At 35.4% G+C, this 23,359-nt stretch overlaps 2 protein-coding genes across 3 annotated transcripts in view; both read left to right on the forward strand.

Annotated features, from left to right (window-relative positions):
* smpd3 (sphingomyelin phosphodiesterase 3) overlaps window positions 1-15,210 on the forward strand; it is a 54,239-nt gene extending 39,029 nt beyond the window's left edge. For both annotated transcript variants that reach the window (XM_079411904.1, XM_079411905.1), the window contains exons 3-8: window positions 1,199-1,274; window positions 5,114-5,275; window positions 6,064-6,153; window positions 9,838-9,901; window positions 9,979-10,141; window positions 12,073-15,210. In XM_079411904.1, coding sequence (XP_079268030.1) covers window positions 1,199-1,274; window positions 5,114-5,275; window positions 6,064-6,153; window positions 9,838-9,901; window positions 9,979-10,141; window positions 12,073-12,174 — 657 coding nt within the window. In that variant the 3' untranslated portion in view covers window positions 12,175-15,210. The remainder of the gene's footprint in view (window positions 1-1,198; window positions 1,275-5,113; window positions 5,276-6,063; window positions 6,154-9,837; window positions 9,902-9,978; window positions 10,142-12,072) is intronic.
* Window positions 15,211-21,323: 6,113 nt separating this feature from the next.
* On the forward strand, window positions 21,324-22,710 carry LOC306866957 (monocyte chemotactic protein 1B-like). Its single transcript, XM_079412415.1, has 3 exons — window positions 21,324-21,655; window positions 21,796-21,910; window positions 22,146-22,710. The coding sequence occupies exons 1-3, from the start codon at window positions 21,586-21,588 to the stop codon at window positions 22,255-22,257; spliced, it is 297 nt and encodes a 98-aa protein (XP_079268541.1). The 5' UTR covers window positions 21,324-21,585; the 3' UTR covers window positions 22,258-22,710.
* Window positions 22,711-23,359: the final 649 nt, after the last annotated feature.

Here is a 23,359-nt window from a genome sequence, read left to right on the forward strand (position 1 = left end):
GGCTTTTGCCTTGGAACTCTCCCATGGATGCCGTTTTTGCCCAGTGTCTTTCTAATTGTTGAATCATGAACACTGACCTTAACTAAGGCAAGTGAGGCCTGCAGTTCTTTAGATGTTGTTGTGTTTTTTTATGACCTCCTGGATGAGTCGTCGTTGCGATCTTGGAGTAATTTTGGTAGGCCGGCCACTCCTGGGAAGGTTCACCACTGTTCCAAGTTTTCTCCATTTGTGGATAATGGCTCTGACCGTGGTTCGCTGGAGTCCCAAAGCCTTAGGAATGGCTTTATAACCCTTTCCAGACTGATACATGTCAACTACCTTGTTTCCCATCTGAATTTCTTTAGATCGCGGCATGATGTGTTGCTCTTTAAGCATGCTTCACTTGGTCAGACAGGTTCTATTTTTGGCTTTGGCTTGTGAAATTTAACTCAGCTTTCTAAAATAATGTGGTTAATCACAGTTCTTTCATGATTTAACAGGAGGGGTCAATTTTTTTTCACGTAGGGCCATGTAGGTTTGGACAGCTTTTTTCCCTTAATAATTGAAATCATCATTTAAATCTGCATTTTGTATTTACTTGCATTATCTTTGTGTAATATTAAAATTTGTTTGATGATCTGAATCTTTTAAGCGTGACAAAAAAACAAAAACAGGAAGGGGGCAAAATCCTTTTCAGGGCACTGTATATATATACATATTTATTTATATATATAGGCAGTATATGTATTTGCAGAGAGCTTATGTGTGTATATGTGTGTGTGAAAGAAAAAAAAACTGTCGAAAATTGTGCTGACTTTGCAACATTTTAGGCGTGTTAAATTTGCTCTCCACTTACTAATCAATTTGTCTTTTTGAAATATTCAGTCCGTCTGCTCACTAATGAGCCAAAAAGAAAAACAAGAAGAAATGGGGGAATTTGGTGCGACTGGAAAAAAAATAATGATACAAGCAGGTGTTTTGAAGAGCTCAGAGGTGTGCGAGCTCTGACTATTACCTTTTAACACAGTCCCCAGACAAGCCACGGACAGATGAAAGGAATCTAGAGTGTTATGACAGAAGAAGCTGACAGAGAAACAGTGCAACAGTGCTCAGGGGTGTCGACGGCACTTCATAACTGATTTTGCATTTCTGTAACGCTTTTGATGAGGCAAATTTCTCACTCTTCAATCTCTTTTGTCCTCCTGCTCTATTCTCTCAGGTGCAGGTGGGAAGCTCTGCTCAGGATCAGCGGGTTGTTGGATATATCGCTTGTACTCATCTGCATGCTATTGAAGGTGGGTGTCTATTCACACACAAATTGAGCAGACAGATTGATATCTCATATATAGTCATATCTGAAACTAGGATATCATAGAGACTTAAATGGCCAGTTTTACGAAAAAATTTACATTCTGTCATCATTTACTCACCCTCATTTCGTTCCAAATTAGCATGACTGTTTTTGTCCATACACTGGAAGTCAATGGTAACCAAAACTGGGGAGACAGACAACATAACAGCACTTTCAGATTCAGATACTTTTATTTCGGTCTCATTGAGTTAAAAGTATCTATGCTTCCCTCAAATGCACATTGCAATTCACTGTTACACAGAACAAAATGATTATATGTTATACATGGTTTTCTAAGCTCACTGTACATTACATAAATACACTCATCCTGTGAGAGCTCTAATTTAATGGGCAAATAAATGTACAGCCATTTGCATTTGCACTCCGCATGGAAAATGTTTAAGACCGCACTGTTGCATTTTTAATAACTTCCAAGGCTTATTTTGCTGTTTATATAAGCTGTTTGATCGGTTACATCAAGGAGCTGTAAAGACCGGTTACATTCGCGGTGTGGATGAATCATGTTTGTGTTGGAGACTCAAGGTCTATAGAAGAATCTCTTACAAAACAAAAACAAACACTCTCTGTAAGTCTTTGAACGTGTCTCTGATTGTACGTGATCTCTGAGGCATCTGTCATAGAAAATCAACATGTGCTGTTGTGAATAATTAAGCGAAGCATCTTCTCATATATATATATATATATATATATATATATATATATATATATATATATATATATATATATATATATATATATAGTATTAATAATATTAATTATTATACCTTTTTATAAAGTAATATAATATAATGTAATATTTTGATTCTTATTAATAATACAATATTAATTATTATTATTTTTGCTATTAATTGTTGTTTTTAGTTTTTTTTAAATGTCTAATATATATATATAAATAATATTGTATGTATATATTAAAAATGTATATAAAATAAATAATATATAAACAATTATATATAATATTATAATATATAAAAGTCAATGAAAATTTCAGTAATAATATATGTGAGATATATTTAATTCTTGTATGTGAAATGAGACATTTAGTGCCATTACAAAACTATTATTCTAGTCAGGACCACAAGCTCGAATGGCTTTTTTAGGTTTTATCCTGCACACACTCATAATCCCCCGGTGGTGTTGCTGTAGTCTGACTGGCTCGGTGATGTCAAGTGATCCTGACAGGTTTGTCCTGATCCTACGGCTCGTTTGCCGTACATCTGAGTAGACTTCCACACAGAGCAGGGAAACAGTTGTGTGGATGTGAGCGTTCATGTGCAACCCATAAAAAGCGACTCGCTTTATCTCAGTATCTTGTGTCATGCATGCACATCCGAATCACCACTTCACATGCAGAGCCTGTGACATCACTGCATGTTGACCCCTGTTCTCCGCTCCGATTAATCAACGTCTCCCGCTCGCCCACAGGGTCCCGGTTCTCATGGCGACGGGCTCTCACCGATCCTGGCGTCAGCCCTATTTAAAGCTCGCGGTCTCTAATGCTCATTTTTTACAAAGACACTCTTGCTATTCTGGGATCCACCCACGCCTCTGTGTGTCTGCTACCCGTTCTAATTATAGAGCAGGGGCTATTTCAGGAGGATAAATGAAACATGAGGGAACGAGGCAAGAAACGGGGAAGAAGTCAAGAGAAACCTGATTATGCTGGTTGATGATGCTGGACAGGGACTTTCAGGGACAAGTGTGCTTCAGTTAACAGAGGAGACAGCGTCGCCTCTGTATATTCTCAATCGCTTGTTTTCGCCTGTCACACTCTGTGTGTGTGTGTGTGTGTATGTGTGTGTGTGTGTGCGCGCCGAGGCGGATTTAAGTTATTCTCCTGACAGACGCACATGTATGTGAGGTAGTTCACTTGTCTGGGACACACTGAAATGTGGTTTCTTTTGCAGTTTAGAGAGTTCAGAGAGACTACATGAGATCTAGAGGGAATTGTTTTATGGCTAACGTAGTTCGTTCATCTCAAAATTAGATTTTCAGGCCTGAAAAAGCAGGGAATTGTCCTTTTTTATATATATATTCTACAAGGTTTCTGCAGGTTTTATGAAGATAAATTTAGGACTTTTTAGACCTTTTTAAAAGCAGGTAAAGAGAATTTAAGGAATAGAATGGAACCCAATATTGAATGGAATCCAATACATCAATATGGTCTCTAAGAGCAAATTTCTTGTATAAGAAATGCTTTAAAGTTTACAGATATCTTATTACTTTTTAAATCAGTTTACAATAAAAAGGCCAAAATAATAATGAATATCATACGTATTTTTGTCTTGTTTTTGTCTTGCAAATCTGAAGATTACTAAATCAAGATATATTTACTTGAGAAGCAAATAGAAATGGCAGAAGATATGAGAAATTAATCAAAGTGAACGATTTTGATTAAAATAAATAAGAAATATCTGCCAAGCGACTGCCAAAAATCAACTTAATTCACAGGAAAAAGGAGTAGCCCGTTTACAGATATTTTTTCTTATTTTAAGCATAAAATCACTTCTTTTTGTTCAGTTTTTTGAAAACAATACTTTATATCCTCAGTTTGCATCTCAAGTATATGCATATTGATTTAAGGATGTTTAGATATTTGTATTGGAAACGAAAACAAAAATACTAAAGAAGATATATATATATATATTTTTTTTTTTGCAGTGCATGAAACATTTAATTTAATTTCTTTATGAATTTAAAACTTTCTAGTATTATTTAAAACCCTTTCAAGGCCTTCATTTTTGGAAATGCAAATACAGACTTTTTAAGATTTGCAGAAACCCTGTAATATTATTGTTGCTATTTTATATGTTGTTATACAAGTTATACGTTTGAATTTTGTCACTTATAGAATACCATTTAAAAGTCTAGGGTCAGTAAAGTTTGATTTTATTTTTTTAAATTACATTTAATACATTAAATTGATGAAAACTTGACAATAAAGACATTTACAGTACAGTGTTACAAGGTTTCTATTTTAAATAAAATAAAATAAATTTCTGACGGATCATGTGACACTGAAGACTGGAGTAATGATGCTGAAAATTCAACTTTACATCACATTTTAAAATATATTCAAATACAAAACAGTTCCTTTAAATTATAATAACATTTCACAATATTACTGTTTTTACTGTATTTTTAATCAAATTATGCAGCCCTGGTGAGGCCCTGCTTTAAAAATTTTACCAACCCCAAACTTTTGAACAGTAGTGTATATGTAAAGGATAATCAACGGCTAGCCGTGCATTAAAGGATTGTAAATGCACGACGTGGAAGTTAAAACTAGTCTTGCTGCAATATTTTTTTTACCACCAGAAACACACATAATTCTAACTCCAGCAACTATATGAGAGATGCAATTAAATAGCTGTTCTTTTTCTCTTGTCTCTCTCTCTTTCTCTTCTACACCTGCCCCTGGCAGCTCCACCAAAGCAGAGGGGAGATGTTACAGATGATCTCCTCATTTCCTTTGCTTCACTGCTCCTTCGCACTCTTCCTGTCTCTGTTTTCCTACTCTGGCCTCATTAAATCGTTACATCTGCCATAACCGCCTCAGAACGAGTCGTGAAAATATGATAAACTGGAGGCGCCTCAGTGCGACGCTATTTTATTATATTACACTGAAATCAAATGAGTTGTTTTGCACAATGTGCTCCGTGCGCACTTTATTCAATAAAGCCCACCATAAAATGAAATCCAGGGTTTTATTACATTTCAGTTCTTAGGTATTGTTTGTGTAAATCTGTCTTCCTCTCTCAGGTGATTCATCGGTGCGCTGCGAGCAGTTGGATATGCTGCTGGAGTGGGGAGCAGAGTTCAAGAGGGCCACCTCGGGTCCCACGGACGAGGAGAAGGTTCTGGAAGATCAGGTGGCCTTCGATGTCATCCTCGGAGACCTCAACTTTGACAACTGCTCCTCAGGTACAGCATCTTCTCCTTACAAACACCTGGGAATTTGATACTAAAGCAATAAACAGCAAAATTGATTATACCTTTAGGTACTAAAAATAAGTATATGTAACACAGCTGGGTTTAACATATTTTAGCATGTTTTAACCCATTCCATGATACCCCCCCCCCCCAAAAAAAAAAGATAATAGATAGATAGATAGATAGATAGATAGATAGATAGATAGATAGATAGATAGATAGATAGATAGATAGATAGATAGATAGATAGATAGATAGATAGATAGATAGACAGATAGATAGATAAGAAATATTAGATGAGTTTGAATGAGGTTGAATGGATTAGAAATAGTACATAGAAGGGAAGATGAAGTCTAATGGGCTTCAGTGTGTTTAGATTTGAATTTTGACAGTTGGAGTTTGAATAGTCTTGGCTCATCTGAACATTCCGTCAATGTAAGTCTATGAGAGTTTAAAGATATTTAATCTTCATTTTTATGAAAACTATAAATCCGATCAGTCTGAAGAGATATAGCATCTCGAGTCAGAACAGACTGAAGAGCTGGGCTGAGTTTGGGGGTTCTAGCTTGAAAGCTCTAGGAGGAGATGCATTCAGAAATTTAGTCTCATAAGAATAAGAAGAAGAAGCTTAAATAGCAGATCAGTAGGTTGTCTTTCTCAAGCCAACCTAATAATTTAATAACAATAATATTCAGCTTGTTGTGTATGACCAGAAGGAGGCAATATAACCCTAACTGAAAGACTTTCTTTCTCACATGGTTTCTGTTTCTGTCATTCAGAGGATAAGCTGGAACAGCAGCATGCCCTCTTCACTCATTATAAAGACCCCTGTCGTCTCGGTCCTGGAGAAGACAAACCGTGGGCTTTGGGTGAGTTCAGTAAAGAACTTGCAGGCAGTGCCATGAGAGCTTGGGTGCTGTGGGTTAGTGAATAGAGATCTGTACTTGTGGTTGACCAATGTGGGTTTTTCAAGAACTGATGCAAATGGTAATATCTAGAAAGCAGTGCAGATATAATAGATATGCAAAAATGTATCTATTTAATATATAACATACATATTATCTATAGGTATGTGCATGTTATATATCAACATCGAGATTTGAACGTAAGTGTATATATTAATACAGTTATATGTATTTATTATTAAATAGTTTTATTATTGTATTAAAATATTTGATTTTTTTTTTTAAATATTTAATGAAAGATTTCATTATGCCCTTTTTTAAAACTTTTTACACACACACACACACACACACATGTTGTTTTTTGTGGTTTATGGGGACTCTCCATAGGCGTAATGGTTTTTATACTGAACAAACTGTGTGTGCTATTGCCCTACACCTAAACTTAGCCCTCACAGGTGACTTTGTGCATAGATTTTCAAAAAAACACCATTTAGTATGTTTTTGAAGCCTTTTGAATTACGGGGACATAGGCAGTGTCCTCATAAACCACCTTCATATTGTAATACCTCTGTCATACCCATGTCATTATACAAATTTGTGTCCTCATAAACCACATAAACATGCACACATACACACACACACACACACACACGTTTACTTAGCTATCTAAATGGGGACATCCCATAGGCGTAATGGTTTTTATACTGTACAAATTGTATGTGCTATTGCCCTACACCAACCCTACACCTAAACTTAGCCCTCACAGGAGACTGCCTGCATTTTTAAAATAAAAAAAACAACTTTTTTTAGTTTATTTTTAAACCCGTTTTACAAATGAGGACGTCCCCAAAGGGAGGTTTTTGGAGATTTTGTCAGGTTTACCTCACTTTTGGGTACAAATTTGTCCCCAAAATATGGTTAAGTAGGTACACACACATACACACAAAAGATCTCTTATAACATGGTAACAGGCTTTTTTTCTGAAGTGTCTTGATTTCTGAGATTTTAAAGTCGCTTCCATGTCAGAGCTAAATTAGATGTCACACGGCTGTGCTCTCCACGGCCACACAGATGGTGCACTAGATGAGCTGGCAGGAGACCACAGGAGAGAAGTTCTTGCCCAGCCCCACTTCTGAAATAGATCTAACGGAGTGCAGGCCTTTAATGACGCTTCTGATTTTAGTGGCCACCAGTTGTGGGCGTGTTCCACTTCTCTTTTATAGCACACCCTGTTTTTATTTTCTCTCCTCTGAGGTTCAAGGCCTGGTGATTGAAGATTGACACTGAATAGATGGAAAGATAACAACTTTGTTACTAACCTCTAGAACAGGGGTACTCAACCATATAAACCCGGATAAGTTTAATTTACTTTAAAAATTTGGGGAACTGGTTGCCCTAAAAAAAATTTAAGTAATGTGAACTTAAAAAAAATCAGTTGATTTAATTTAAAACTGTTTTGTGATATCAATTAATAAATGCAGTTTATTTAACTTAATATGATTTGCAATGTCAGTTAATTTGCAGTTATTACACCTAGTATATTTAAGTTCAATGTGCTAATTCCCAAGTTAAACCTATATCAGTTGTTTTATTTTTTCCAATTTGTTAAACTTGAAGAAAAAAGCAAACAAATAAAAGGGACATTCATGCAATTTTCTGTTTTATTTTAATTAAATTCCAAATGTTAATTTGAAAACACAACAAAACATGAGTTTTTCATATCCTGAAAACATTTCCCCATAAAACATGAAAAAAAAACTAGTTTAACAAATCAATTATTGGTAAGCACACAAACAGTCTATCTCAGAATCACAACAAACAACATCAAAACTACATGTTTTTTTTTCCCCACTCTGCATTCACAATATTGGCAGTACTGAATTTTAGGTGCCAGCTCACCTTTTCCGAGGTTGAATGAAATATAAAGTGCTTTTCATACACTTAGGGAAGTCCAGGTGCAGGTCATAAATCAGTCTGAAAACAATGGACATAGAAGGCCTGAGACTGGTCAGTTCATCCATTAGCAAACTTTCTTCCAAGATGATTCCCACTCTAGATGGGTTGACATGTGGACTTTCTCGATCAATGCTGAGGATGAGCTGCATCCTAACAGAGGAAGAAACAGATCGACAAAGATAATGCTATTGTCAAATACTCCCAGGTTAAAAAAAAAGTACACTTCCATAATGCACTTACAGTTCTCTATTTTCACACACTAATTTTGTGTTTAATATAATTAACTTAATATAAATTTAGTATATACTAAAAATTCTTTACTACTTCTTAAGATAAACATAGTGTGTGAAAATAGAGCACTTTAAGTATATTATGGAAGTGCACTTTTTTTCCACCTGGGTCAAGGTCATATGCTGTGTTCACACCACGTCATAATTACTGTAATTCTGAGAGGACAACATTGTGACGTTCTACTTGGAGCTGTTCATGTTCTTGGACCGGGAATTGTGCGTTTCTGTGGTAACACTATCAATGCCTAAATTAATCTGGTGCAGTCAGGTACAGTGGTCATGTGGTACAAGTTAGAGCTCTCAGAAAATTCCCAGTTTACAGATGGTAATTATGAGTTCTACAAGAATATGAAAGCTTTTTCCAAGTAAGAATCTTGTAATTATGGCACAATTACACCTTGGGATGAATGCACTTTTACATACCTGGTTTACTGTAAAAAGAGCTGGTCTTTGAAGTATCATCTGGGTGATGTCAGGCTTGTCGTTGACAACTTTTCTGTGAAGAGCAAACATTAAAGCTACAGTCTTTATAAGGACATCTGACTTTAGGGTTTACATTTAATTGTGCAGTGTGCCTTGTCTGTGAAACGGGATGTACTTTTGTATGTATTTTGTTCATATATTAATTATATGGTTAAATAAATGTAATTTACTGTCATATTACATCATATTACTGTTATATTGTATTATACTGTCACATTATGTATATATGTATATTTCAATATTTTATTGAAAATCTATTTTAATTGATCTATATTATCATTTCACTATTTGAAAAACCTGGATGTGTTTGTTTACAATGAAAGTACATCTGCAAAACAAAGACTTATCTGACTTCATGAAAAAATTGTTCTGCCTGAATAAGACTGTAGATATTGTGTAACAAACTTCACAAAGATTTATTATTCAGATATTTTATAGGTATGAAGTTATTCATACTTGCTTAACATTTTGTGATTTTGGCCTTTCTCATTTCAGTAGGCTTCATGAATCTGGTACCCCATGATTCATTTTCAAAACATTGAAAGAAGTTTTTAGAAGCTCATTGAAATCCTTAAATAAAGAGGAATAGTCACAAATAGCACTTTAATGGAAAGTACTGGAACTATCAGTCTGGCGAGGAAAAGTTAGGTGCAGATGGCACATTATATATCAGAAGCACAATCGTGACTCATACAGATTTCCCTTGAGCTTATTTTAATGTTGGTGTTACTCTCAGCAGTCCCAGCGGGTTTTGTCCCTCTAGTTGCTCTCAAGAGACCTTGATTGCACAGAGATATCTGCTACTTGAATGATTTAAGGGTCTTTTAAGTGGTCGTACTGTCAGGGTATACATATGTTAAAAATCTATATCTCCAGTTCATATAAACTTTACATGTGTTTGCATGTGCTTATTATACAGGTACACTGCTGGACACCAGTGGTCTTTATGATGAGGAAGTCAGCTCACCAGAGAGCCTACAAAAGTAAGTTGAACACAAATGCAAATATATGTATATATAGGTTAGGAATTCGCGACACAAATATTGCATTTCTCTGACAGAGTTATGGAGAATGAAGAGGGGAGAAAAGAGTACTTGGTGTTCCCCGCTAGCAAGAACCATTGTCCCAGCCAGAAGGGGCGCAAAATCCCCCTGAAAGGCAATGGCAGGAGAATCGATTACATCCTTTATAAAGAGGAAAGCCTGCAGCCAGACTGGAAAGTGGTGAGTTCTGATTAATACACCTACTTCCCTTTTCGAGTGCATTATGCAAATAATGACCAAACACTGTGACTAAAATTCACATTGAATGCAGGAACATGGGACTGCACATGGGAGGTCAATAAACAAATGACCTCCTGTTGAGTATCACGTTCATGCCTGTGATTGGAATAAAATATTACCATACTGCTTGTGCTGTATCTGTAGTATAAAGTATATATAATTTGCAACAGAACATACTCCACTAAGTATCATATCCCACAATGCAGTGCAGGTTTATTTGGTTTTTAATTTCTAGTGTGGCAAAAAAATAATAACAGCCATGATTTTAAACAATTCATCTCTTATTATTTGATGGGACACCCAAGAATTCTGATATTTTACATTAAATTAAATTAACTTTACTTTATCTTTATAAAAAATGTAAACTGGATGCCACTAAATGTGTCATAGAAATAGGTCACATGACAACAGTGTAGCATGCTTTTTTTTAAACATTTAAGTTATATTCAAAATAAAATATTAGATCATTCATACTGTCCAGTGTTGCTACTGTTAACTACTGTAAACAGATATGTGTGTGTGTGTCTAACAAAATTACTTCAGAATAGGTACAGCGGGGAAAATAAGTATTGAACACATCACCATTTTTCCCAGCAAATACAGTATGTATTCCCGACATCTGGTGAAAATTTCAAGTCAACAGCACCTTTAGAAATATATTTACAGAGAAAAATGGTGATGTGTTCAATGCTTATTTTACCCTCTGCTTTGCATTATGGGATACAGTATTTCACACAGTATGCTTTGTGTACTGCACATCTTAGTGAACATACTTTCATATACTGAGGTACCAAATGCATATTGCCTATATATATATATATATATATATATATATTAGGGATGCTCCGATCAGGATTTTTGCAGCCGATACCGAGTACCGATTTCTTGTCATGGTGATCGGCCGATACGCTGCCGATTCTGATGCTTCAAGCTTTATATAACATGTAATATTGTTATATAAATAATCACAAAAATTATTCCTTATACAGTGAACATTTTATTATTCCTTTAAAATTGTATTTATGCATAACATTATGTATATCAGGACACTTAATATAAGACAAAAATAAATGCAAACAAAATGTGTCTGATGCAACCCAAGGCAGAGCTGGGCACCTGAGTTAGTGACTCGGACACGAGTCGCATTTTTATAGCCTTCAGACTTGACTTGATTTGACCTGAAATGACTCCAGACTTTACTCGACTCGAGGAAACGGACTTGTGAATATTTTAAAAGCAACTCGAGTCTTTAATCCTTAAATCCTTAAAGTGATGCGCAGATCAGCTCTAAGGTCACTGTTAAAAAATTAACCATCCATTCATCATATCATCATGCAAAACATACACAACATAGAGCAAATTTTTCATTGTTTCTCGAAACGTCATAGCATTTCCACACTGGCGATGACTTGCAGCATATGTCCCCACGCATCATATACGTCGTCACGTGTTGACGTCAACAAATTGCGATCGGTTCGTGAGATCGGCCAAATGTATGAGTACCGATCGATTCATGAAGTGTGATTATCGGCCGATATCGATCTCCGGCCGATCGATCGGAGCATCCCTAATATATATACATACAGTATATATAGTATATTATATAGTGAAGAAATAGTGTTACTAGCTTCATTGGTGCAAAACTAGTGTACAGTATTCAAGTCAAGAAGTAACCTGTTATGTTTAGTTACGCTTTCTTAACTCTTTGGTGCCATCCCATGGAGTAGTGTTGCAATAGCATCGAAAAAGATAAATAGTATCTGACACATCTGTTTTAATTCACATATTCACAGAGGTATAAATTTCTATATGATAAATGTTTTGCTGTTATTTTAATAGTTATTAAAAACGTGATCTATCACCCCTTAAAGGATATAGAGGAGTTCAGCTTCATCACTCAACTTGCTGGATTGACTGACCACCTCTCAGTGGCTGCAAGATTGGTTGTGTCAACTGGAGAAGAGGAGACTTAGGACCTGGCCATAATAAAAAAAAAATCAATGCCACGGAGAGGGGAGAAGCAAAGAGAGAGCGAGAGAAGTGAGTGAAAGGAAAAACAGCAGGAGGAGGCATTCGTCAAGCTTCCCGACAGACGAGGGCAGAGTGATTGAGATGGTTGGTAAGTCATAAAAAACGATGGATGCCATAGATGGAGAACACAGACAAGAGAGGGGGTGAAGGAAAGGAGAAAACCACCAATCAGCTCAAAGCAGCGTGAAGGTGTGTGATTTGGTGGACCTTGGTTCTCCATCCACCCCTGGACTCTCCGTGTTTACATCTGAATTGAAGAACAAAATTAAAGATTTACTCACCTTTGCACTTCTGAAGCTTCTATGGGGCCCTTAAAGGGGCGGAGACCATTTTCTGGTGCCATGACCCGGATAGTCGAATGAAGGCTGTTGCATGGAATAATGTGTACATTGACTGTTCTGGTCGCCCTGTCGCACAAAATGGACAAGGACGTGTGCATCTGTGTGTTTAAAGTTTGTCCACTGCAAGATCTATCCCTCAGCGTTCTTCAAAAGACCTCAGCAAGTGTCTTTCTTTTCTAACGTCTTTCTAAGGTTTCTATGGCCTCGCGCCATCTTTTTAGGGAGTTTATATACTGATATATAATACTGATCAAGGTTGCATTGTATGGCCTCAAGTAACACTAAGTTAAACGATTGAGAACATGTTTTGTTGACTGCTGGGATACAATGACCAAGCTCTGAAGTATGGAAGTTGCGCCATCACTGCAAACTACGGGAAAACTGAGCAATTGGTCGGGATTTAACCCCAAACTGTTGGTAGATGCATGTTTCTCAGTGCACTGCCATGTTTGTCATGGCCTGCATGTTTGACGTGAACCCCGAGACGCAATTAACACAGGCTATTTTTCACACACAAGCCCCCTCCCCTAACTCTTTTCCTTCTTGCAGTATTGCTGTGGCTCCATTACAGGAGAATGATGTCGAAAAAGGCATCACAGTGTTCACTGTTTACATATTTGAGCCAAGATTGTCGTCCCCTGCAAATGTTTACACACTTATCAGGCAATGGTATCCCAAGAACTACCCCAGGTAGACCCACCGAAGCTCGCTCTTCATTGCTTTTATACTCTCTAAAATAATCTTGTTATAAGTTGTTATTATTGCTATTATTGTTATTATTATCATTATTCTTATGATTACTATGGTTCGTAGATTTGACATTATGTGCTTTTTAAAAATGATTACATTCCCCATGATGCATTAATCTGCTTTTTGCTATGTTAGAGGTTTACAGCAATGTAGTGTAGAGCTCCGCCCTGTTTTGACTGACAGACTAATTGGCCAATCAGTATGCCTATAAACAACTTTAGAATTACCATATCAAATGCTGTGTTCCATTCAGTTCAAAATGTGCAAGGGAATGCAACTGAAACACCTGAGAATTGCATGCGCATTCTCTGTAGATGTGGAAATACATACTAAAATATAACCCGATCTCATGAATGTGCGTTTCAATGGCACAATTTTCTGTTTCTATTTGATGTACTATTTATACACAGAAATGGACTTTGGCATGCATATGATACACAACTGGTAGGTTTAGGGGTGTGGTGTAGGTGCGTATTATATGTAACAAATTGCGCATCATATACATGCAAAAACTGTGTATTATATGCATGTCAAACGTGCGTATCGTAAGCATGCCAAAGTTAGTTTCTGTGTATAAATAGCACATAAAATAGAAGAAAAAAATCATGCCATTGATAAGCATTTTCATGAGACTGGGCTATAAAATACTAAAATAATAACAGAAATCATTTCTTCATCATTGGGTTGAAAGGTTCTGAGCATGGAGAGTAACTCTCAAAGGAATAGTTCACCCTAAAATGAAAAATCTGTCATTGATTACTCACCCTCATGTCATTACAAACCCGTAAGATCTTTGTTCATCTTCGGAACTTTAAAGGTTCTTTTTAGTGGATCAACAATGTATATGAGTGATGATTTTGAGTCAAACCTTTTTGGTCAATCAAAAACATACAGCACAAATACTGAAGTCTGATTACTGAATGCATGACCATTTAGAGTTTATTCTTTTTGGTGAATCGTGAAAATACAGCGGAACCAAGGAAAACTGGTTCCTGAATGCATGACTCTTTTGAGTTTATTCTTTTTGGTAAATCAAAAGCATGCAGCTTATTGCAACTAACAGTGAGATTTACAACAGCATAGTTACAACGATGTTTGTCATAGTTATGATGATTGTTCATGACAATGTCTACTTAAAAATATGTTTATGAGTTTAATGAATAAAAGATCACAATTTTTGTTTATTTTGTTATTTTTACAAGGCCAAAAAAAGAACTGTAAAAAGTCATTAAAAAGTCTATATGTAAACACAATATTCGTAATAATCGTGAACTTAAAAGGTATTTATTCTGCCAATTATTAAAAAAAAGGTTGGTGTTTCAAGCCAGTGATAAAAACAACCCACATCAAACTTTGGATGGAGCGCAGCATTGATCAAGAACCAGTGCATCCTCCCAACACTATTTTAATCTTGCGTATCATTCTTCAATCAGGTCAGTGTGCCATAATAATGAACCCTATCCAGATCCACCAGTACTAATGCTTATACAGGGTATGATTCAGGTTATCTCTTGGAAACCCGTGTTCATTTAATCTGAAGTTAAACTCTTCCTATCGTATCTAAACTGACATCATTTTTCAAGGTCAGACAGGGAGAGCTGTAGTAGAGATGCATGCAGTGAAATAATGAAGCTTCACAATTTCTCACTCTCATCGCTGTCCATTAAGATCTTACTGTTCTAAGTATTGTTTTCAAGACTATGTACTTTTTGTTGTTGTTTCTCTTTTCTTTTCTTTTCTTTTTAAATTTCGAGGAATGTGGCTTGCTGCAAGCGTTCAGCTGGTCAGGCTCTCAAGGGGAAAATGGAAAGGGAAAAGCTTTCTTAGTGTCAGTTCTTTATAAATGCATTTGGTTCTGCTTTTTATTAAAAAATCCCTCTTTGATTCAAAGTGTGTGCGTTTTGATTACTCATTAAAAATGTGTTTAGAGTTTTGTTTCACATTTTTCCCAGTGGAATTACCATACCATATAAATATCTATGAATGTAATATATATATATATATATATATATATATATATATATTCAGTGTTTCTTTGATGTTCATTCTGTATATCTGAAAAAAATCCATAGGAAGCAGATTACAAGGTAGAATCAATGAGTGTTGAATGCAAGGACACTTCAGGAAGAACCTGTTGTAACAAACAACTAGACACCTAACTGGTTTTTATACAGTAAAAACAAGAGCCTTTTATGAAATTCACACATTTGGATCCAGTTATATGAATACATTTACACAAGTATATATTTACTTCACCCTCAATGAGAGACTATTATTTTCTTCTTTAAAAACCAAAAAAAATCACAAATCTTCTAAAATGTATTATAGTTATGTTCATTATTTTCAGTCATTTTATGTTGTATCCAGCTCAGGTTTTCATCATTAAACATACAGCAGCAGAACAGGAGGCTTATAGATCTTTGGCAAAAGTGTTCGCTGCTCGATCAGAGCAAGAACTCTTATTATGACTGATGTCATTTGTCCCAACCTGAACTATAAACATAGACGAAAGAGGATTTGATACTAGCTGCGACATTTACTTTGTTTGTTACAGGCTCCATGATCTAAATTAGTTGTTTTAAGCTGTGAGTCTGTAGCATTTTTAGGCTCTTTTATTATCGGGCCTGCAAAATGTGGCTGTTTCATGCAATGTCATAAATATGCAAAATATAATTTAAATTAACAAGTTCGTCGGTCGGCATAACTTGTATTTACATATTTTTGATATTATAATAGTGCACTCACATTTACCATTATTTGGTGAGTTTTTGCAGCTGTCCAGTCATTTCTAACCATCCTGCGCTCCTCGCGTGCTGTATGCAAAAAGCACACCCTGTACAGTCCGATTCACAAACACATGACTCTTATGTGCCGGTTCTTTTTAGTGAATCATAAACATCTCAACCGGTGTAGTTTGATTCGTCAACAGATTCGGTCAGGGGTGTAAAAAGTACTCTAAAATTATTCTCAAGTGAAAGTACAGATGTGAAAATTTTAGTATCTGGCCAAAAACATAGCCTATACTTGAGTAAAAAAGTCAAAGTAGCTAAAAGTTAAAAAGTACAACTTTAAATGGTACTCAAGTAAAAGTAAAAGTAACCTTGCAAAAAAAAAAAAAAGACAAAAGAAGATTCTTGTTTCATCATATTGATCCATCTTCTCAACGCACAGTGAAATTGCTTAAGAATAAACGTTTTGTCAGACAGACATATAAAGGTTTGATTAAATATATTCCAGACAGAATATAAGAACTTGTGTTGAATTAATGATGTTGAATTTAATTAATGACATAGAATTAAAACATACAATATTGACTTTTTGAAAAAGCCACTTTTTTGTGCTGTCTATCCTGTCTGTAACAGTGCTTCTTTTAATTGTGTATTTTGAGCATTTAGAGGGGTTTTTTCAGCAAATATTGATATTTATTTACAACTAATTAAATGAATGAGCAAATCATGTAATTATATAAATTAAATAAGAATTCATTGAAAGTCCTATTGTTACTCAATATAGCATTATATAATACAACTTATCAACTCCCAGGTATAAAACATCACTAAACATGATTTACAATTAATTTAACACACTTTAATTTACACACTTTTAAGAGATTTTTGTAACATTTTATTTAAAACGTAGTCATGACCACTAAAACATGAATTGTATTTAAATTATCACTGATTTTATTTGCACTCATTGTTGTGTGATAGCTGATGGCTCACTTATTAAACTGCAATAGCAATGCCAAAGGAATATACAGCTGATTACTTTGCCCCTAATGGATCTGTTTACCTGATAAAACATTTAATACTAAAGTACTGGCCTTGTGCGTGGCAGGAGCACGAGGTTTCACTTCAGTCAAACTTAACGTTAGTTCTTCACAAGCTATAGATATTGCAGAAGCTTGGAACAAGTGACATCTTAACAAACTGCTCCACCCCAAGCAAGTAAGGCTACAAATATAGCCTGTATTTTACACTTTTGCCACACGATGTCCATTTTAACACTACATGTACCACGTGAGGTGTCAGTTATGTACATTTCCTCTCTCGATGATCGTGTTTGGAATGTTTCCCTGTTTCAATACTTTCCAGTTTCTGGTCGCTGTCACGGTGTACACACGAGGGAGGAACAAGAAACACGTCGTAACTCAAATGACATACTTTACTGAAGACAACACGGCAGGGCAAGACAGGACAAGGCAAGGCACACACAGACATCAAACACCGGGGAGTAACGAGTAGACCAGGTGAAATAACATTGCACAGACAGGACTATAAATACCCAGGTAAATTAACGAACATGGCTGGACACGAATAAACTACTAATGACATAATGAGGACAGGAAACAAACCAAATATGAGCATGAAACACAGGGCACACGTGGAAACACAAGACACACGCAACAGAGGAGTGACAGTCGCTACAGTGCACTCACTGTATATAAAAAAGAATAAGATATATTTTCAAAAATACAAATGGTTAAAGGAACTAAAACTAATAGGCCTATTCCTGTTGGTCTATTTCTTCAAAATTGATGAAACTGATATCAACCATAAAGTAACTTTAGCTGTTCAGTAGATAGAGAATGACTCGTTATGAATAAGACAAGGCCTGCAATAACCTGACTTTAGTATCTTCTTGTGCTTGTTGCCACACAGTTTCTACTGTAGTTGTGGAGGTAGAAATGTGAACAGGCCTTAGGAATTACCACCTGTTATGCACTGCAAGATATGTTTTTGATAGAGAAATCGTAAAGCCTATGTTTGTAGAATATCATTAATAAAATCAGCGAACTGTAGGCCTGTATTAGGCCTTAATTAGACCTCTAGGACTCTGAATAGCATGTACTAGTCTCTTCATGGTACAAGACAAACACACTGAATATGAACCTGTACTAATTGCTTTGTGATACAATTAAAATGATATATGTGATGTTTTGACTTAGCTTTTAAAAACAGATCAGCTGGCAGTGCTCCACCATTAAAGAGGAGCCAGGAGTTGGGAGATAACAATTGCAGGTGAAGTGGAGATAGACTGAAAGACAACTATATTTGGGCTTATTTTACAATTGAGACGTACAGCTGGTATCTCGGCTGTTTTGTCTTAAACAATATAGTCTAAGCTTTAGGATCTGGAACTTCCTGACCTGAGAGATTTTTTTTTTTTTTTTTGCCAATTGAAAGGACTTTTCCCTTGCGACACAAATTACCAATAGGCTATTAAAGGGATTCCTTTGAACTCCACTGGGAATTGTTTGGATAAAATGAGCAATGGACGCTAAGTTCTTTCCCTTTGGTAAGACATGATTTAAAATCAAATGGATGGTCACATTAGCTGAATAGTTCTGCAGAAGAAAACACTGATCTGTGAATCATCAGGAATGTACCTTAAGGTGCATGGTTTTAACACACTCTATTAAAACAAGCCTCATGACACATACTGTACACAAAGTTACAAAGTGTCTGCTGAAATGCTGTTTCGTTATGATACAATGTAAATGCATATGAGTCAGAGAATGAAAGGACATTAAACTCATCTCCATCCATCCAATGTCCTACATTTTCTGCTTGGTTTCCTTAATAAAAGGAAGTCGTGGGAAGTCGTGGCCTAATGGTTAGAGAGTTGGACTCATAATCCAAAGGTTGTGGGTTTGAGTCTCGGGCCGGCAGGGATTGTAGGTGGGGGGAGTGAATGTCCAGCGCTCTCTCCGCCCTCAATACCACGACTGAGGTGCCCTTGAGCAAGGCACCGAACCCCCAACTGCTCCCAGAGCGCCGCAGCATAAATGGCTGCCCACTGCTCTGGGTGTGTGTTCACGGTGTGTGTGTGTTCACTGCGGTGTGTGTACAATGTAGGATGGTTTAAATGCAGAGCACGAATTCTGAGTATGGGTCACCATACTTGGCAGTATGTCACTTCACTTCCAACAGGTTCGGGAGAGATTTGGTGGATTCAAAACAATTACATTTACAGTTTTTTAAAAGCTCAATTAGGTACGGTTTAATTTCTTTCAACTGTCAGCCAAAAAATAAAGAAAAAAAGATTGTTTGGTCTTGCTGAGGAGGGGGCGTTTGAATCTTAAGTGAAACTGTCCATGTGTGTCTAAACACGAAAATGTCAAAGGTTCACACTATTAACGTTGCTGATAACATTTGTCATGCATTTGCACCCCTTTTCGAAAGAGGATGTGATACTTGACACGGCATTTATGCCTTCTAAATTTGTCAAAATTCAAAGTTCATGACTGCAATAACTTTTAACAGTTAGGTTTAAGCCAACTAGACTATTTTTTTATTCAAAATCGCAATGCTATGTCTCTTGCATATACATTAAATCACATTTTCAATAAAAGGTATTTATTCTATCAATAAAATGTATTATTATTATTATTATTATTGGCTCCAGAACGTCCATATATAGCCTATTCTTTCTTCCATTCTACCAGTAACAAATGGTATTTATAATATATGGTTAATTTCGGTTACACTTTATTTTGATAGTCCACTTTAGACATTCTACTAACTATAAATAACTTTGTAACTACATGTCAACTAATTTTCATTCATTTGCAACTACATGTCTACTAACTCTCAGTAGGGTAGGTTTAGGGTTAGTAGAATAAGTTGACATATACTTGCAAAGTTTCTCATAGTCAGTAAGTTATATGTTGTGAACCCATCAAAACAAAGTGTTAGAAGATATTAAGCAGACAGTCTACTAATACTCTAATGACTGCTAGTTGACATGTAGTTGCAAAGTTACTTAATGTTAGCAGAATGTTTAAAGTGGACTATCGAAATAACATGTTACCTTCATTTCTTCTTCTTCTTTTTCTTCTTCTTCATGTTCATCATCATCTTCTTCTTCTTCTTCTTCTTCTTTTATACATTCAATCACATTTACTATAAAAATATATTTATTCTAACAATAATAAAATAGAATTTAATTATGTTACATTATAATAATAATAATAATTATTATTATTGTTATTGTTTAGGCTCCAGCAGTTATTCATGATGACCTTATATGATTATCTGGCATAGAAGGTAGATTGTTGTTGTTATTATTATTATTATTATTATTATTATTATTATTATTATTAGTACAGCAACAGAACAAAAACAGGAATCAAATGAGATGCTTAATGTTTTTTGAAGTTACATTCAGTCACATTACTATAAAAAAGTATTCTACCAATAATATACAACTACCAAATATATTATTATTAGTGCTGTCAAATGATTAATACAAGTTTTTGTTTGGATAATGTGTGTTCTGTGTATCTTTATTAAGTATATATAAATACACAAACATACAGTATATATTTTGAAAATATTTACGTGTATTTACATGTTTATATTTATATTCATATAATTTATTTATAAATAAATATATTTAATATATAAACAACATATTTTTCTGAAATATATACATGCATGTGTGTGTATTTATATATACATAATAAATATACACAGCATACAAACATATATTATGTAAACAAAAACTTTTATTTTGGATGTGATTAATCACAATTAATTGTTTAACAGCACTAATTATTATTATTATTATTATTGTTGTTGTTTAAAAAAACAGGAATAATTTCTTGCATATTTTACTCAGATTTTAAAAATTGACTGGGAGGGTGTAGTTCTCCCAAAAATAAACCATCTGACCTTCCAGCCAAATTGTTATATTTGACCAAACTATTTTCATTTTGTCATATGTTTTTCTCTGTTTAAAATCCACAATATTTGGTAAAACTGACAAAACTGTGTCCCCTCTGTAATACCAAATACATTCATCAAAATTCATGACGCTTTTGATGATGCTTTTGTGTTTGGAATGGCATGAGCGTGAGTCTAATGCATCTAATTTCCTTCTAGTATAATGGCACACTCTGTTCAGTACTCCATTGTTGTGTGGTTTTTTTTTTTAAGCCACTGTAGCGAAAGAGGAAGTGAAAGCTTTGCTGTTAGGGCTGTCCCTCAAAAGGCTTTGGCTAAATACGACTTGTGAAGGTCAGAAGCACGTGTGGGATGACGGCAGATACTGCTGGACTTTCTTTCTGTGTGGGTGAATTCAAACCAAAATCTCCCTCTTCAGATTCAACCCATGAAGGGATATTCCCCTCACAGAAGAGTCTCTATAAAGTTTGCCAGCCTGGACAATGAGCCACACAGCAGCAAATCCAGCTTGAGCGCTTTACCTCTAACAGACTCTCTGTACATCCAGCCAATCTAATACAACAGAACGGCCAAAATGACCGCCTCACGCTTCGTCATTTTCTCTGCAGTGGTGGTGCTTCTGTGCGCAGTTAGCCTCAGTGAAGGTAAGATAAAGGAGAAAGACAATTTAACATACTGAAATACAAGACCATTTAAAATATGTAAAACATTTAAAGTCTGTGCAATATACAGTCTAGTTTTATACTGTTTTAACAAAAACTTGGTTGTGTATTATTTAATCTAGGCTTGCGTATTGGACCACAAAGGTGCTGTTTTTCCTTTTCATCCCGTCCTGTGCCAGCCAAAAGAGTGGTTGAGTACAGCATGACAAGCCAGCAGTGCCCCAAAGAAGCCGTGCTGTAAGTTTCAGAACAATATATCTCTGTTTTTGTGTATGCTGGAGAAAAAATAAAATAGTATTATTATTATTAAACACATTTTTCATATATGTTGTTTTTATATATTTCATATTTTTAATAACTTTGCTTGTTATATTAATAATCATTAATATTGTTATGTTTAAACTGGTTTGAACTTATTTGACCAACATAGCAATTCCTTTGTATTTGATGTCATGAATTTATCTGAATACAGGTTCAAGACTGTGAAGGGTCATTACGTGTGTGCCAAACCCACTGACTCATGGGTAAAGGACAACATCAAGATGATTGACAGCAGGGAAGTCGGAAGGCAGGGGACCTTGTAATCATGTTGACCTGCATCCTCCAACTTCTGAACCATTTTGGAAGCACTGGACAAGTGTGGAGTCACTTAATAATAATAATAATGCAATTATTGTACTCACCGACAAATGCATTGTAACTAACTGATCAGCATATTGAAGCTATAGGGTTAAACAATACAGCAACAATATATTGCTGTACAATATATCTTTTTGACTCGTCAGTCATTTGTCTAATGTATTTCTAAAAAGAGTGTTTTGTACTGATAAAGTATTGCAGATTATCAGCCTATAATTTAAAGTATAAACTAGTTTATGGAAGAACATGAAATGAATCTGAATATTTTTGTAATGTGTCATTGAAGACAACGTAATTATGATGAATATCTGTTTATGTATGTTTTTGCTAATGCAACCTCCTCACAATAAAGGCACTTTTGGGTCTCTATTTGACTATTTTGACTCCATTTGTGTGGGAAAATAATCCTGTGTTATCTTTCGCCAATATTCTCACTGTTCACACTTACAAGAGGTGGTCAGGTTTCAAGATTTCTGTACATCCGTTAACATTCGTGTATTTGCATATAGGCTGTTTAACATGCAGCGTGCTTAAACTTTATCTGTGGAAAAGTTTCCACGGGTGTCCCTTTTTTGTCCTACAGGTGCTGTAAGCTATTTTATATAGAAAAAGTTGTAAAAAAAATAAAATCTACTCCCTGAAGGTTTCAATAAAATAACAATCCTAACTTATCACGCAGATCTGACAGACAGCAACGCCACCTCAGAAAATTTGTGAAACATTAAACTGAGTTAATGCCTAAATAATACATTTCAATATTAATAATGCATGAAATAACCATTAAAGCAAGAATAAGAACGATGTAAACGGCATCTCTCATTCAAACTCACTCATCCTCAGCAAGCATCGTCACTACTCTCCGCATTGGATACCTGACATTAGGGACAATAGGGGATAGGGAGCAGTTTCGAACAGCTCTTGCCTCTTTCAGCTCTAGTCTCTAGGCCGCTGTCAGATTAGCTAATCAAAAGGCCTTTTGAGGTGCTTTATGCCTGTCAATCAATTAGCGCATTCTAGGAAACAGTCCATATATGAAAAGCCGTAAAC

This window comes from Barbus barbus (genome assembly GCF_936440315.1).
Source record: "Barbus barbus genome assembly, chromosome: 48".
NCBI lineage: Eukaryota > Metazoa > Chordata > Actinopteri > Cypriniformes > Cyprinidae > Barbus > Barbus barbus.

Bases quoted from the DNA above. Each gene is read 5' to 3' on its own strand.
- LOC306866957 (XM_079412415.1), top strand. From the start codon at position 21,586: ATGACCGCCTCACGCTTCGTCATTTTCTCTGCAGTGGTGGTGCTTCTG. The intron at 21,656-21,795 runs GTAAGATAAAGG...TATTTAATCTAG, and splicing joins CGCAGTTAGCCTCAGTGAAG to GCTTGCGTATTGGACCACAA. The intron at 21,911-22,145 runs GTAAGTTTCAGA...ATCTGAATACAG, and splicing joins TGCCCCAAAGAAGCCGTGCT to GTTCAAGACTGTGAAGGGTC.